Source organism: Lathyrus oleraceus, chromosome 7, assembly GCF_024323335.1.
Source record: "Lathyrus oleraceus cultivar Zhongwan6 chromosome 7, CAAS_Psat_ZW6_1.0, whole genome shotgun sequence".
Taxonomy (NCBI): domain Eukaryota; kingdom Viridiplantae; phylum Streptophyta; class Magnoliopsida; order Fabales; family Fabaceae; genus Lathyrus; species Lathyrus oleraceus.
In genome coordinates, this window is record NC_066585.1 from 495,713,913 (window position 1) to 495,731,962 (window position 18,050).

The window sequence follows — 18,050 nt, forward strand, 5'->3', positions numbered from 1 at the left end:
TGTATTTAAGTTGTCTAAGTGTGTGTTATGGTTACGAGAAATGAGATTCCTCGGTTGTGTGATTTATAATGGTGGTATAACGGTTGATCCGTCCAAGGTAGACACATTGTTGTAATGGGAGACTCCTAAGCCAGTTACGGAGATCAGAAGTTTAATGGGTTTGGATGGTTACTATATGAGGTTTTATAGAAGGTTTTTGAAGTTAGTGTTGTCTTTGACTCAGTTGACCCAAAAGGGTTAAGCTTATATGTTGGATGTCCAGTGTGAAGAGAGTTTCCGAGAGTTGAAGAAGCGCTTGACGACGATGCCAATTTTAGTTTTACCAGATGCGAAAGAATCTTTTGTTGTGTATTCTAATGTGTCAAAAATGGGCTTAGGTGGCGTGCTTATGTAGAATCGTTAAGTTATTGCATATGCTTCGAGGCAGCTGAGGATCCATGAGAGAATTTATCTCACTTGTGATTTAGAGTTAGCAACAGTGGTTTTTATGCTGAAAGTGTGAAGGCATTACTTGTATAATTCGAGGTTTGACGTTTTCAGCGATCATAAGATCTCAGAAGCTTACTCCTTGTTTCATTGGTCCTTACCAGATCCTCTAGAGAGTCGGAACTGTTGCATAATGAAATACCATCCCATTGTCTCTCTCAAACCTTCATGATGTTTTTCACGTATCTTAGCTCTGAAGTATATTCCCAATTTGTCTCATGTGACCCAGTTAAATAATGTGCAAGTGAGAGATAACTTGACTGTTAAGACATCACCCATGCGGATTGAGGATTGAGACACAAAGCATTTGAAAGGTAAAGAGATTCCTCTTGTGAATGTAGTATATGAAGGACCTACTTGAGGTAGAGTGACGTGGGAGCTGGAGAGTAAAATGATGGGGTAGTATTCAGAGTTGTTCCCTTCAGATAATGTTTTAGGGAAAAAATCTTTTTAAGTGGGAGAGACTTGTAACACCCAAATATTTATTTTAATAGCATTAATATTATTTTACGATTATCATTATTATTTTTAATTATTTTATTTGAGTGTTGGGGTATTTTAAATACTTACTTTAGTGTTTTAATTAATTATTTTTCTTTAATTAATTTGTTATGATGGTTAAGTTTATTTAAAAAATTAGAGAATTATGTGATTTTAAATAAGTTAGAGTAATTTTTAATTTAAATAATAATATAATGGGAAATAGATTTTTAGAAAATAGAAAGAGTAGGATTGTAGGGAGAATTGAGGGGTGAGAGGATAATGGATACAATTAGGATAAATAAATAGATAAGTTGAGGGAAACTTAAGGGAGAACGTGGAAATTTTGGAAAAAAGACAAAGAGGCATAACTTTGGAAGGAACAAAGAGAAATCCCAAAAGACCACAAATTTTAATTGATATGCAAATTCGAGGTAAGGGAAGAATGATTCATGTATGGATCTCTAAATAGAGGGATAGTGAAAGGGTCCTTACCGTTATGCCTTATTCCTTCATTTTATGTATTTGATGTTTATGGCCAAAAATGTTTGGCCAAAACCATTGAGGCGGTCAATGGTAATATTTTCCTTTTGATTATGATGTGATATGTTGTTGTTATTGTTGAGTTTTGATATATCTTTGACCAAGTATACTGGTGTGCTTATGAGCTTATGCCTTTGATAAGACAGAGTTGTTTGAGTATCGATGGTTATGCCATAAGGCGAAAATGTGAAATTTGAATAATTGTGTATGATTGTATGTGGATGTTGATCAATGTGTTTTTTAGGGCAGTTAAAACTCAAGTAGGCGAATAGACGAATTTTGAATTTGTTCAATAGGGAGAAAACCCAGAAAATTGCAGCTAGACATATAATGAGATTAACCGCCTTGTTATAGGTGTAACTTGAGTTTCATAAGTCCATTTGAGGTATCGTCAATTCTGATAAAAAAACTGATGCAATAATCTTTATTTTGAGTAGGGAAATAGGGTATAGGAGTGCTACAATAGTAGCAGTTATCTAGTTTTTATACCAAAGGTGTAGTCAAATTTCAGTTATGCATTGGTCATCTTGTTTCAAGTGTAACTTGAGTTTCGTAAGTTTGTTTGAGGTGCGGCCAGTTGCATTAGAAAGAGGGTTTAAGGATATTTTCAACTGAAGAGTTTCATAATTTTATCATAAGTCTGTAATTTTAGGTTCTATTTTGAAGTCATACATTCTGTTTTAGATTTTTAATCATGCAATTGGTCGAATTGAATCAAGAAGGTTGAGTTTTTAGTAATTTGGTGATTTTAGTGATTGTTTGTTGTTTTTCGATGCGTTTAGAGTCATATTTTTATTTGTTTAGAGTACTTTAACATGTTTAGAGTTGGAGTTGAAGGTATATGATACACTAGAGTTGAGTCTTGAGCCTTTTGATATTATAGAGTTGATTTTGAGTAATATTTTTTTTAAGGCTGTCAAGCCAAAAGGGATTGAATTTTAAGTTATTGAGAAGTTTATGTTAAGGTTATTGATTTGTTATAATAAATTTGAGTACTCTGACATGTTCATAGTGTGTTGATGAGTAGTGAGTTAAAGCCAAAGTATGCCTATAAAACTGTGACAAATTGTGAGTTAACTCAGTAAAGGTTGTGTAATTATGTGTTTACCTTGCCAATGAATAATTATGAATATTTATATAATTATATTAATTTGAGTTGTAACTATATAACATGTTGAGTTGAGTAGTTTAGAGAGGAACTATAGTGTTAATCTTACATTGGCAAAGTTATGGGTTTAGAGAGGAACCAAGTTCATAGAGGAACCGTTGTCGAATATGTGCTTTGAATGTTATTTGTTAAGTATGTGTTTTGAATGTTATTTGTTAAGATTGGTGAGTTGACGAGTAAATTTGATATACTTTAAGAATTGTTTGATTTTGCCCAGTTGAGATATGAGTAAATTATTGTTGAATGTTGGTATGATTATGTATTGGTGAATCATAACTACATATCATGTTTATTATCTTGAGGTGGTGGCCTTATTGGCAATGTATATGGTTAGAATGGGAACCGAAGATAATTGTTACATATGTATATGTTGTTGCATTTCATGCATCATGATATACAGACTTCAGTATGGTGTTATATTGTTGGTTCAGAAGAGGAGACCAGTGACAAGTCGTTGATTCACAATGGGGGATCAGTGACGAGTCCTGATTCAGAATGTGGGATCAGTGATGTTCATGGTTCGAAGGGGGGCCATCGTGAGTGGATTAGATCAATAATATACCTCTAGTGTCCAAATTGGTACCACATGTATATAAAGTCGAGGAGTTGATGCATTGCATACGTACCTGATTTATGTTCGAGTTATTATTGTAATTAGTGCATTGTTGTGAATGATATTCATGTGATTGTTGATTACTTAAATTATACTATCATTTACTGTTTATGCACCGCTAACTCTATTAAATGTATTCTCACCCCCTGATTTCTTTGTTTATGGTGCTCTGTAATCTCGTGGTACATATACTCAGGTAGATGAGCACTAACTGTTATTGAGTTAGAGGATGACATTGAGGCTTCTTCGTCTGTTTATAATTTTTTAAGTTGTTTAGTTTTGGCATCGCTCTGATATGTAACACCGGGGACTTGTTTTGTTACATGTTATGTTTCTTGAGTTGTTTGAGTTATTTTAATTAGTTGTTTCTGTTGAGACTAATAAATGTTTTCTTGAAAGATTTGATATTTTATTCTGGTACATATTTCATATTATAATTTACTAGAAAAATATATGTTGTGAATGTGTAACACTGAGGTTGTGTAAAATTAAATGTGTTATTTTTATAAATCAAGTGTGTCGGGTTTTAGAGTGTTACATTTGTCCCTGTCACTGAAGTTGTGACAAAGAAGAAAGCGAGTTGGATTTCATGTCTAGAGGATGTTATAAATAGAAGTCATTAGATAGTGTTACAAATAGGCATTAGATAACATATGGTTTGTTGTTGCTTATAAATCTAATTGTATTGAGCTACTAATAGTGAATTTCCTTTCTTGGGTTGTGGAGTCAGCCTCCATACTAGGTGTAGTTTCACCGAACTGGATAAATAATTGATTGTGTTCTTTATTGCTTTTATGCTTTATCATTTAATACTTGATATTATAGTGGTTCAAGTATATCTCGTCGAACCAGTTGTCGAAGCATTAAGTTCAACATTTTTCCTATGAGGAACAAAATTTCACTTCTAGAATTATCCATCATCCCAGTCTTCTTAACTTGTGTAAGGCTTGCACACATTAGTGACTTTTCCCTTAAATGCTTCTACACACATTTCTTGAATTAGTAGTGCTTGCATATTCACCTTCCAAAATCCAAAGTCGTTGTCTTCGGAAAACTTTATGATGTCCCATTTGGAACCCATAATGTTCACTTGTAAACTTAACCCCTTTGTCCCATGGCAGACGCCACTTGTTGTGAAATTGACAGAATAATTAAAGTCACTTCAAAATAATTATTCAAAGTTTAATCACACTAATAAATTTAATGTGTGAGACAAAGAACAAGGGCAATAAGACAAATGGCCTCACTAATTAAAATAATAATAGGCGATAACATATGAAATTTATTTACCCAATTCGATCAAATTGATTTGCGCCTGATGTCATACCCCAAAATTTGTCATACTTTTTTCAATTTTTGTCTAGCTTATTGCTCATTGCACTTGCATATCCACATGACTTAGTCATCCACCATAACACAATCATTTACAACTTCATTTTCAAATAAACATCATTCCTTCGAAGGTCATTGTTATTTATGATACAAGGCACTAAATTATAATTTGCAAGCCTGTGATCATTATACTTTATCTTGGCATATTATGGGGACAATAAATTGGTGATTAAATTGGTTCTTGAGTTAAGTTTTCATGGGAACCCTAATCCTTGGTTTTGGATTTCTGATCATATCAATTACATCTTGGAATTGAGGGTTTGGGGGTCATTTTCATTTAAAATCTTAGTTATCACCATTGATTTATGGCATAGGATTTCATTCAAGTGGTCGAAAACAAGTCAAGATTCAATTTTTAGTCAAGATTAATTCAAATTCAAATTCTTGAGGGAAACTATGTTACTTGAAGCATAATTGACTCATTTTATTCAAGGCCATTTTCATTATCAAAACATCCATTTTACACCGTGAATCCAAATTACAAAACCAATTACACTAGATTACCCTTTTGATCTACAATTGACTTTTGGTCAACTATTGACTTTTTGGTCAAAGGTCAACTGATCTAATCTAATCCTAATTCTAAACTCTATCATGGATATTCTTCATCCCATCTTTGTAGCCTCCAAATGCTTTATGATCAATGCTATGCCTTGATCAAGCCTTGCTAGCACACCATGCCAAGTCACCATAGCTACCTGCAGCAAGCAAAATATACACATGAGTCACACCATACACATATACACTTAGTTCCATTCAAAACCATTAGCCTAGCATGAATTTGGTTCGAATTGCATTCAACTAATAGGCTTTGACATAGTTAATGGCAACATAAACTATACCAAACCCAACATACCATTTCAAACATTAGTAAGCCAATTTTGGTCAATCATTGACAAAGCTAACATTATCTATTGCCATACACTTTGTGTCACACAATAGTCAAATTCACCCAAACAGTTGATGCACAAATCAATTCCATGACTAACCAAGTCAACAAGTATCATTTTATGGTCTTCCTAACTAGTTATTTCATCAAAACCAATCATGGTCTAACATTTCACTTTAACAATCATTTCATTTTAATAATTATTTCATTAACATTAACAATTTATCACATGTTCATAATGTTTTAGCAGCTCAAATTCATTGGCATAACTAGATTCAATGCACTAAATTTCTAATATCAACATCATTTCACACATCAATTGAGTTCCATTATGTTAGGCTAATTGATGCTAAGGAAACAAATACTTCAATGGCTACACCAGTTCTCTGCGCAACTGTAACATGTCACCACATTTATATTTGAATTTCAGATTCAAGTTTGGTTCTAACAACAACATATATTCCACATCATAATTCACTAGTCCAACAATTCACATAATCTAACTTTAGCTTAATTAAAGCATTGCATCATAAAGTCATTAATTAACACTTTAATTCTAAGTGACTCATTGACTTACTAACAGTCCAAATTAATATAATTATCCTAACTTCTAACACTTTTAACTGTCAAATTAAACACAATAAGTTAACTTCACCAAACCAATCAAAACCTCATAACAATACCTTTTCACATAATTATCTTAAATTCAAATTCAAATTCATTAGCTCAGTTGTGGCTCAATCACTAGTATTCGTCAAGTGTCCATATACAATAGCTTATTAACATTCATTTACTAATTAGTAGAAACTGACACATTAACATATAGCAAGTAACTAACATTTCTTAATTCATTCAACACTAATTAACCAATTATTAACACTAATTAACTCAACTTCAAGTTTTCATAACAATTTCACTAACTGGTTCACATTGCAGCGAGTAATTTTAACCTAACAAGGCATAACATAACAAACAGAGCTGATATCATCCTATTTCAATCACTGATAAAAAATAGTTTGCTGAGTTACACCCCCTTTGGCTTGCAATTTAGACTTTGGTTGCTTGTTTCAAGCCCATACAAATAATCGATATGCACATACCTGTTTTCCAGCAATCATACCCCTTATCTATAATTGTCTTTTTCTTTTTCTTTGATAATTTGTTTTGCTTTTTTCTTTCTTTCTATTTTTAAAAACCTTTCTATTAATTTCAATTTTAATCCATATATTGCATTTTTAGTTAATTGATTTTAATGCATTTTTTGTTGAGTTTTTTAATAGAACATTCTAATACTTTTAATTCATTTTATTTCATCATGAAGAATACAAAATTTAATTTTAGGTTAATCTTCAAATTAGTTTTTTTTTAAGAAATTGTTAAGCATGTTCATTTTAAGTTTTGATAACTGATTTTAATTTTTAGAAATTAGTAGGTTAACTTTGTAATTTCTTCATGATTTTAATCATTTCATAAAAAAACCATATGTTCTATTCACACTTTAATCTCACCCTTGACTAATTGATCAAAGTCCTCTTTGATCAAATAATCCATTCACTTGTCTAAATCCTATTGTCCAGTCAAGTGCCTCTAGTTCACTTGATATGATTGGTCTTCTACTTAGCCTTACATTTGACATCCCAAGACCTCAACTCAAGTTCAGGACTTCACACTCAAGTTAAATAAAGATTTCACAATCAAGACCTTGGAGACCATGAACATCAAACACAACAAAAATACTCTTCAACACTTGTCAATTATGATTCAAATTGTGCATCACGAGCCTTAAGTAGTAGAGAAGGGGTGAGAGACATAATTCTATCCTCATTCTAAATATCTTTGGGCACAGGACGAATGACCCAGTTGCTCAGAGTATTCACTTATACTCATAGACTTTAGTATAATTTGAATCAAATAATTATCAAGTCTCATTCTTCACAAGCAATATTGCATCATCAAGAGCATCAAGCAGAATCTGTTTCAATGGACCGAGTCTTAAGTAACGAAGAATAATGTGAGGGATCATTCATATCCTTGTCTAGAGTACCTTTGAGTACGGGGTGTAGGCCCTAGTTACTCAAAGTATTCGCCTTCGTTCATATACTTTAGTGTAATTCAAATCAAATGACTGACAAATCTACTTCCCCACAGACAACACTTTTACACTTCAACATTGCAACACTGCTTCACCAACAATACACATTCTCTTTGGATCAAACACAACAATCCTCTTTGATATTCATACATTATTTGGGTCTATCACTTCATGGTTACACACTCATCTCTAAATCAATCTCTTCATGCATTACCTTATAGAGTTACAGACTCTGGCAAAGCTCTTCTCGTGCATCTTGCCCTATAGAGTTACAGACTTTGGTAACCTTTTTACTGTCTATAGAGTTACAGACTCTGGCAGCTTCTCATCATGCCTTGTAAAGTTACAGACTTTAGCTATTTTTCATTATTGCCTTATAGAGTTACAAACTCTGGCTACTTTTCATTCTGTCTTATAGAGTTATAGACTCTGACAACCTTTTAGTCTTCCATGTAGAGTTACAGAATCTGGCAGACTCTCACTCTGCCCTATAGAGTTACAGACTCTGGCAAACCTTTCATTATGCCTCGTAGAGTTACAGACCTGACAACATTTCATTCATACCCTATAAAGTTACAGGCTCTGGCAATCTCTCTTCTTGCCTTGTACAGTTACAGACTTTGGCAAACCTTTCATTTTGTCCGATAGAGTTACAAACTCTGGAAACCTTGCTTTCTGCCGTATAGAGTTACAGACTCTAGCACCCTTTCATTTCTGCCTCGTAAAGTTATGGACTTTGGCAATCATTTATTCTTGCCTTAGAGAGTTACATACTTTGATAACCTTTCATATTGTTTATTGAGTTACAGACTCTAGCAAATCTTTATAGAATATCCTGTAGAGTTACAGACCCTGGCAAATTCCTTTTCTCTTATGTTGCCTTGTAGAGTTACAGACTCTGGAAAATCATACACTTCTTGTATTGCCCATACCATATATTAGTTAACGCCATACTTTTTTATTCAAATAACACTTTCTCTTTCTCTTTTAGGCTAATTAACATCTATTGGTTAATTCCACATTCTTTTATTCTCTTTGGCTAATCACCATCTACTGGTTAATACCACACTATTTCGATTCAAACAATTTTCTTCGCCTTTTGGCAACCTAATCAACTATTTCCTTTCTTTGTTTCTATCCTTAGTTCCATAAACTACAAAGCTCTGATTTCCTCATTGCACTATGAGGATACGTAGGCACGAGGATTCAAATTCTCAGCGAGCATACTAATTATTAAACCTTTTTTCCTTTATCCTTTTGCAAGTAACATTTAGATAGTAACATCATTCGAGTAAAGAACAATTAAAGTGGTTCTCGTTGAGTACACCAGATGTGAGGGGTGCTGATATATTTCCTTTACATAACATACTTCCTTACCCTTTTTTCTCTTCCCCTGAGTTTTCTCGATATTTTCCCTTTCCTTCGGGAATAAATAAAGTTTGATGGTGACTTTGTTGTATCTCCGAGTGTGCGATGCACTCAGGTATTTTTTGCGGTGCGACATCCGAGGGAGATAACAAGTCTCTAATTCATTAAACTTTGAAAAGTTATTACAAGAGATTACATATGAGTTATAAGAAAATAACCTTTCAAATTTCCAAAAAATCATATTTTCTACCCAAGTGTTTTTCAATCTCTCCAACACTTAATATAAGAATCACACAAATCAACGTGTATAAAGTGTTTATCAATCTCTCTGATAGCCCTAAAAGGCTATCAAATCCCTAGAATATAATTCTAAAGAATTTTATCATTTACTTATCAGTAGGATTTCTATCTTATGCCACTTCTCATCAATAAATGAGAGAAAACCCATATTTACAACTAATAAAACATTAATGGGCCTAAGATATGACCTATTAACAAACTGAACCACAAACAAGCCTGAAAATCTGGCAGTACCAAAATATATCATTTTTCCTTCTCTTTTCTCACTTTAGGTTTTAAGGTATATTACAAAACCTTTCGATGTTGCCATAATATCAGGAACTAAATCCCCAATATGTATAAGAAAGAGATCAATGCTTTGTAAGAGAGAAATTTGTGATTTGAAAGGGAAAATGTCGGTGATTTGGATTCTCAGTGAAGAAATGGTGCGTTTTCATGGAAATTTGTAGGAATCGGAAGTCGATTCTCACAGAAGACATCGCTATTCCGTTATAAAACCAGAAATAGATGGAGATTGAATGAAACATAGTTTTGATGCGGTGGAATGAATTTCCAGTATGGCAAAGCAGTGGTGGACCTGCAAGATTAACATCCAAACTCCTAAATCATTGAATGAGTGAAGAAGTAGTTTGAGTGTGTGAATGAAAGAATATATGAAATGACGCATGTTGTACTTTATATAGTGTGAGTGGTTAAAGTCATCTTCATGAGATTTGTTGCCTCATGCATGTTATCATCTAATTAAATCCAATGATGAAAAATATACAAGAGGCCACAATCATGTGTTTTCGATTGGGGTAAGTTTCACATGTTCATCGTGTTTTTCTGTGTGATGCTTATTATTGAGTCTTTCATTTTAGACTTTAAGAGTTGTCAATAATATTTAAACTCCCTCCATCTCAAAATAAAATTCTTTTAAGATTGTTGCACACATATTAAAAAAAATAATCAATGAAAGAATAAATGTAAAATTATTTTTGATTACTTAAGACATTATCTTAAATTTAAAGTAAGATTGAATGCCTTGAGTGTAATGTAGACATAATTAATTTAACATAAAATTGATAAAAATAATTAATTTTATTGGAAAAAATAAAACGACAGGATAAATTTTTAAAACTAAAAAAACATTTAGACGGAGTAATTATTTTCGTAACCTTTTTTGAGAACTTAAAAAATAAAATTTAAAAAAATTATGAAAGATATCATCAATTATTTTAATAAGATCTCTAAAACAAAATTACAGAACTGGGTCAATAGCAGTTTCTCCACCGCACTCAATCATTGTAAGTTACGCTCAATCATTGATTCTGTTACTCATTTTCTTTTTTCTTGACAAAAATTTCTTGTTATTCATCCCAATTCAATTCAATTCCATCATAACAATACTGAATTAGGTTAAGTTTTAGGTTAAAGATCCATGGGTTTCCTCATTCATTGTGGTTGAGGATTCACTCTTTCGTGAAACAATTTCTGATGAACTGAGATTGCTTATGATTTGGATTTGATGATTTTTTTTTATAGAAGATAATTGGTAAAAATGAATGAAAGTTTAGAACGCATATATGTGTGAAATCTTTCTTATGTAGCACATGTTTGATTTTGATCATTTATATTATGAATAAGAGCTTATATATATAAGTTGTGTTCATCGAATAAGAGCTTATATATATAAGTTGTGTTCATCGAATAAGAGCTTATGTATAAGTTGTTTTGGCAATCGAAGATAGAATGAGAATAAAATCTACATAATAGCTTGCCGGGAGGAACAGTTACTGAATTTGTTTAAATTGTTTTCTTCAGGCTAGCCTCTTCGCAAGATGGGGAAGTCGGATGCAGATGAGAAGATTCTCAGCTACAATGATGTGGTGCTTAGACGATCTGATCTAGACATTCTCAGTGGTCCATATTATTTGAACGACCGAATTATCGAGTTTTATCTAAGTTACCTCTCGTCATCGCATCCCTCTCAGGATATCTTGTTGGTTCCACCATCCATTGCATTTTGGATACTACAATGTCCTTTTGCTGAGGCTTTAAAAGATTTCTTAGAGCCCCTTCATTTGTCTGAAAAGGAACTCGTTTTATTTCCCGTCAATAACAACGAAGACGTTAATGCAGCGGAAGGTGGATCTCATTGGAGCTTACTTGCATACTACCGCAACGCGAATCTATTTGTTCACCATGATAGCTGCAGAAGCTTAAATTCAGAACCTGCTAAGAAACTCTATAAAGCTGTTGTTGGATATGTGGGATCATCTGAATCAGGAGCCGAGGCCCGCTTTCTGGAATGCACTGATTCGCCTAGGCAAGTGAATGGTTATGACTGTGGCTTATACGTCACAGCCATAGCAAGAGCGATATGCGACTGGCGTGTAAATAGTATAAAGACTGATGCAAATGATTTGTGGTTCTCTGTCGTGAAAGAACGAGTTACTCCATCTGCTGTTCACTGCATGCGAACGGAGATTCTAGTCTTGATCAGAGATCTAATGGCAAAACATTCAGGCAAGCATGCTCAAGAGTAAAATCTGGTTTCCACTAATTCAATTTTGAAGGCCTCTGATTTAGTGTGTCTAGTCTGGTTTAACCTCTGTCTACCCAGTTACTGCATATGCAAATTTTATTTTAGCATTTTCGTGGTTGTTAGCAAGTGAATACATAGATCAGAATATATATATTTTTGATGAATAAAAAAAAAGAATAGATATATTTTGGTTTGTTTTTGGAACTGTGTATGAAATTAGATTTTCATTACACTTGAATGTAGTGACAAGCTTTCTCTGTTACAATGTGATTGAACTTAGTAGTGTTACATTTTTATCTGCTGTCTTTGTAGTGCAGTGTGATGATGATAAAAAATTAATTAATCTATCTTAATATTTGGATGCGATCTATACAAAAATAAAAAATAAGTATAAAAATATATATTTGCAGTTCGATTCGGTTTGAATCAGTTTTGAAAATCAATCTGAAGTTCGATCCCAAATTGATTAATTTTTCAAAATAACATCCAAATACATTAAATTTATGGTTTTTATCCGGATAAGTTTAGATTTGAACACTCTTAATCTTATTCTTAAAAGTTGTATTTCTGAAATGCAAGTAATTTAGAGATCTTTTATCTGGAAACATATTGATGGGATATCGTTACCTCAACCACACCAAGTAATTTAGAAATCTATCATCATTTCTCGATAAATCATCCATTGTATCTCTCTGCGTTTTGCTCATGAAGGATACTATTTCATTCTACTTTTCTAATTTCTGTGACCATGTTTCTCTTACTAAGCTCAAGGCTGAACTTTCTTGGTGTGGTTGAGGAAGTTTTCATTCCAAACAAAAGGAATAAAAATGATGATAGATTTGGTTTTGTCAGATTCTCCGAAGTTAAGAACTTGGCTAAGCTTGTTTCTGATCTTGATAGTCTATAGTTTGAAACGTACAAATTGAGAAGTCGCTTGGCTTTGTTTTCTAAATCTGACGGAAATCCGATGGGTAAGAGGAGGAACATTCGTGTTCATCATAAGAAGAAGAAAAAGTCTTTGAATCTCTTTTTGCAACCTGTGCCGACTATCTTGTGGTCAACAAGGTATTTTTTTAAAGACGCTCTATTGAAAGGAAACTCTAACGCAACAGGTGCCTCAAATGTTTGTGTGACATCTCCTTACTTCTCTAGGTTGAAAGTTAGTGAAGATGATTTGAGATTAAGGTGGCTCTCTCCTTGCCTAGTATGTGTGCTTAATACATCAATGTTATTTGAAAAAGTTGAGTTTTTTATTTTTGGATTCTCTTATATCAATCTCTCCAAGTTAAAGGGAGGGTTCATCCTTGTAAAGATTAAAGAAATTCATTTATGAACAAAGTTTTTTCAATTACTTTTCGTTTGGTCCCTCTCCTTCACCTTGAAAATATTTGAATCCATTGGAATTTTTGTTGGTAGAGTAATGGAAATATATCAAACAGTAAAGGATGCAGTGTGAGTGAAAAGATGGCTTTGGAAATAGGTTCATTTGCGTTTGATGTATGGGTGGTCGAAGAAAATAGTTGTTCATGTCAAGATGTAATACCTATTTATCATGGTCGTAAAAATGTGACTGCTCCAATCTCTGATTCGTGGAATGCTCGTAACTCCAAAAATCCTTCTAAAGTGTAATTTAATGGAAATGGCGATGTTATTAATGAACGAAGTGTGCCCGATTCGCAAATGGTGATGGTGATGTTGAAGGGTTTGAGGAAGAAGAATTTGAAGGACATCATGGTATTTTTCCTTTTGCAAGAGGTTGGAAAGAATTACATAGGTGTCAACATGCGATTGATAAGGAAAGTGATCGTCTTTCTCCTTCGGCTAAAGACCAAAGGGTTGATGAAAAGATTCAAGCAAAAGTTCTCACTATGGTGTCAAGTCCATGTCAATAAGGTTTAATAGGTGAAAAGGTGGAAGTTGCAGCAAATACCATATTACACAATCCCCTGTTAAGGTATGAAACTCATAGGGAATTCATTTCTAGACAAAGTTTTTTCAATCACTTTTCGTTTGGTCCCCATCATTCACCTGTGGTAAGAGGGAGGTTTTGTTATCCTGCTAAGTTATTCCGATTCATGCTTGGACCTTGGAAATATTTGAATCCATTAGAAAGTTTTTTTTGTAGAGTAATGGAAATAAATCAAATAGTAAAGGATGCAATGCATTTTGTCAAAGGAAGGGTGAAGGTGGTTTTCGACCTAGGACTACCTATGAGTGAAAAGATGGCTTTGGATATAGGTTCATATGTGTTAGATGTATGGGTGGTCAAAGAAAATGGGTGTTCATGTCAAGATGTAGTACCTTTTTACATGGTCATTAAAATGTGATTGCTCCAATCTCTGTTTCGTGGAATGGTAGTAACTCTGAAAATCCTTATAAAGTGTACTTTAATGGGGATGATGATGTTATTAATGAATAAAGTGTGTCAGAATTCGTGGATGATGGAGGTGATATTGAAGGGTTGGAGGAAGAAGAAGATGAATGATAACATGGTACTTTTCCTTTTGCAAGAGGTTAGGAAGAGTTACGTAGGTGTCAACATGTGATTGATAAGGAGACTGATCATCTTTCTCATTCGACTAAAGACAAAAGGGTTGATGAAAAGATTCAAGCAAAAGTTCTCCCTATGGTGTCAAGTCCATGTCAAGAAGGTTTTGTAGCTGAAAATGTGGAAGTTGCACCAAAGATCGTATTACACAATCCCCTGCTAGGGTACAAAACTTCTAATCTGAATCATCAATCAATGGGCCGAATTTCCAACCTTTATAAAATGGTTGAGTCTTATGAGATTCGCCGCCTAACCTTTATGTTGGCACCTCCTTGGATAATAAATATTTCTCCCCCTGTTTCTCCGGATTGCTCGGTAAGAATATCTGATTCTTTAGAGGAGGTAGGAAAATATGAAGGTGACCATGCTCATCTTTTCTCAGTTCTTGGTAAAAGTTTAGAACCTTTACCTCAACATTTGGGGTGTATCTATAGATCTTTCTTTTTGGAGGTGTCTGAACCTGGTCTTGAAATTTTGAACCCAATTGCTACATTTCTTCCTAGTGATCCTAGGTCGTCAGTGGAGTCGGTGTCAGCTGGATTACAACCACCAGTAGATCTTTAAGAGTGGGATTATTCTACTTTAGTTTGATTTGCACCTGATGTCATACCCCAAAATTTGTCATACTTTTTTCAATTTTTGTCTGGCTTATTGCTCATTGCACTTGCATATCCACATGACTTAGTCATCCACCATAACACAATCATTTACAACTTCATTTTCAAATAAGCATCATTCCTTCAAAGGTCATTGTTATTTATGATACAAGGCACTAAATTATGATTTGCAAGCCTGTGATCATTATACTTTATCTTAGCATATTATGGGCACAATAAATTGGTGATTAAATTGGTTCTTGAGTTAAGTTTTCATGGGAACCCTAATCCTTAATTTTGGATTTCTGATCATATCAATTACATCTTGGATGCGATCTATACAAAAATAAAAAATAAGTATAAAAATATATATTTGCAGTTCGATTCAATTTGAATCAGTTTTGGTTGGTTCTAAGTGTTGGCAGCAATTTTGGTAAAATAAAGAGTGTTCACAAGATGTTACATGTGATGTCTTAACATAAGATATCTTGTACCTACTGGAGCTTTAAAATATAATTATGCAGGATTATTTCAGGATGTCATACTCGATGTCATGACATCTGATATTATGTACCTGCTGGATATTTAAAATGGAATTATGCAGGATTGTTCCAGGATGTCAGACCCGATGTCATGACATCTGTACACAGAACATTCAGTCTGAATGTTATGTGTTATGTGATTGCGCTTTTAATGGCAATCTATGTTTGATTGGTGAGTTAATTGCAAACGCTATCAATCAATGATTACAACGTAATTTAACTTATTTTCCAAAGAGATCTAACCAACTGTCATAAGAAGATTTGAATGGAAAATAGTTTTAGGGTTTTATGATGTCCAAGCCCAACTGAATGCTTCTATAAAAAAGACATGGAAAACCTGATTTGATACACAAGAAATACATAGTGAAATATTGAGAGAGAATAAGGGTTTAAGTCTTGCGTGGTCGTGTGACTTGTAAGTCATTCAATTCATCCATAGATGATTGAATTGGTATGATTTTTGAGTTGTAATTTGTCACTCAAAGCTTTTAAGCATGAGTGTGTGTCTACTTGATTGAAGCTTCTAAGTAAGATCAAGTGTGTGTCTTTGAAGAGTGTCTTCTTTTCATAAGCAATTCTTGTTTAATATCACTGGTGTGATTGAGGGGGAGTGAGTGGGATCTCATATCTAAGAGTTCTTAGGTAGAAGTCATACGGGTAGAGATTAGGTGAAAAAGACTGTAACTTGTGTAGTTTACTGAGAGTCTTTGAACTGATTATATTTAGTGGATTTCCTTCCTGGCTTGGTAGCCCCCAGACATAGGTGAGTTGCACCGAACTGGGTTAACAATTGCTTGTGTCTCTTGCATTACTGTTCTTTATCTTTATCATGTTTGTATTATTCAGATTTAAGTGTTGTGACATTACCTTTGACATCTCATATCTGATACCAGAATTTCAATTGGTATCAGAGCAGGCATCCTGCTCTGGTTCTGGGTGGGATCTAGGGACGATACTTTCTGGTACTATGGAGAGAGATGGAGGATCTGTTCACAAGCCACCTATTTTGGATGGATCCAACTATGACTACTGGAAACCTCGAATGGTAGCTTTCCTAAAATCTCTGGATAATAAGGCTTGGAAGGCTGTGTTAACAGGCTGGGAACATCCAGTAGTTGCTAAGGAAGGAAAAGCTACAACTGATAAAAAGCCTGAAGAACAATGGACCAAGGAGGAGGATGATCTATCCCTTGGAAATTCTAAAGCATTGAATTCTATATTCAATGGAGTAGACAAGAATATCTTCAGATTGATAAACAACTATGAGATGGCTAAAGATGCTTGGGACATTCTCAAAACCACTCATGAAGGCACCTCTAGAGTGAAGATGTCTAGACTGCAGCTGCTCACCACCAAGTTTGAAAATTTAAGGATGAAAGAAGATGAAAATATTCATGAATTTCATATGAGTATCCTTGAAATTGCTAATGCCTCAGGAGCCTTGGGATAGAAGATGTCAGATGAAAAATTAGTAAGGAAAATACTCAGGTCACTCCCTAAGAGATTTACAAGGAAGGTGATAGCCATAGAAGAGTCTCAAGACATCTCCAATATGAGAGTTGATGAGCTAATTGGTTCCCTCCAAACATTTGAGATGGGAATGTGTGATGGATCTGAAAAGAAAGCCAAAAGCATAACCTTCATGTCAAACATTGAGGAGGAAGAGGAGGAAAGTGGTCAGGATGTTGATGAAGACCTAGCAAATGATGTAGCAATGCTGGGAAGACAGTTCAACAGACTTCTGAAAAAGATGGATGTAAGATCCAAGGCAAATGTCAAGAACATCGCATCTGACATCAGTAAATCCAACAATGCTGGAAGAAGAACAAGGTCAAATGAAAATCCCAAAGAAGGAAAAGGAGTTCAGTGCCATGAATGTGATGGGTATGGACACATTAGAACTGAATGTGGAACCTACCTCAAGAAACAGAAGAGGAGTCTTGCCGCCACTAGGTCTGATGAAAGTGAAATAGAAGAGTCTGCAAATCTGGTGACTACCTTGACTGGAAGATGAGGTTCTGATGAAGACTCAAGTGATGATGAAGTAACCTTTGAAGAGTTGGCCACTACCTACAGAAAGTTGTGTCACAAAAGTGCAAAAGTGTGTAAACAGGTTGAAAACCAGAAGAAGGTGATAACTCAACTAGAGAATGAGAAGGTAGAACACTTGGAAACCATCTCTAAATTAAAAACTGAAGCATTGTTACTGAATGCCAAACTAGATGAGAGTCAACAAGTTGATAGCCAGAAGAAAGTTATAGCACAACTGGAGAATGAGAAGGCAGAACATGTGGAAACCATCTCCAAGTTAAAGACTGAAGTTGTTTTCTTGAATTCTAAACTAGAAGAGATGACCAAGTATGTAAGAATGTTAAACAATGGATCTGACTCCTTAGACAAGATTCTCCAGACTGGACAAATAACAGGAGACAAATCTGGCATTGGGTTCAATGAATCTAAGCCAGAGTGCAGTTACACTGGTGGCAAACCCAAATCCAAACATAAG

The 18,050-nt window shown here is 34.2% G+C and overlaps 1 protein-coding gene across 2 annotated transcripts; it reads left to right on the top strand.

Annotated features, from left to right (window-relative positions):
* The first annotated feature begins 10,494 nt into the window (after nucleotides 1-10,494).
* LOC127108423 (NEDD8-specific protease 1) lies at nucleotides 10,495-12,154 on the top strand. 2 transcript variants are annotated; one of them, XM_051045884.1, is made up of 2 exons: nucleotides 10,495-10,617; nucleotides 11,135-12,154. In XM_051045884.1, the coding sequence occupies exon 2, from the start codon at nucleotides 11,152-11,154 to the stop codon at nucleotides 11,857-11,859; it is 708 nt and encodes a 235-aa protein (XP_050901841.1). In that variant the 5' UTR covers nucleotides 10,495-10,617; nucleotides 11,135-11,151; the 3' UTR covers nucleotides 11,860-12,154. The 2 variants fall into 2 exon arrangements, with proteins under 2 accessions (XP_050901841.1, XP_050901842.1); XM_051045885.1 differs by lacking the exon at nucleotides 10,495-10,617 and adding an exon at nucleotides 10,640-10,865.
* Nucleotides 12,155-18,050: the final 5,896 nt, after the last annotated feature.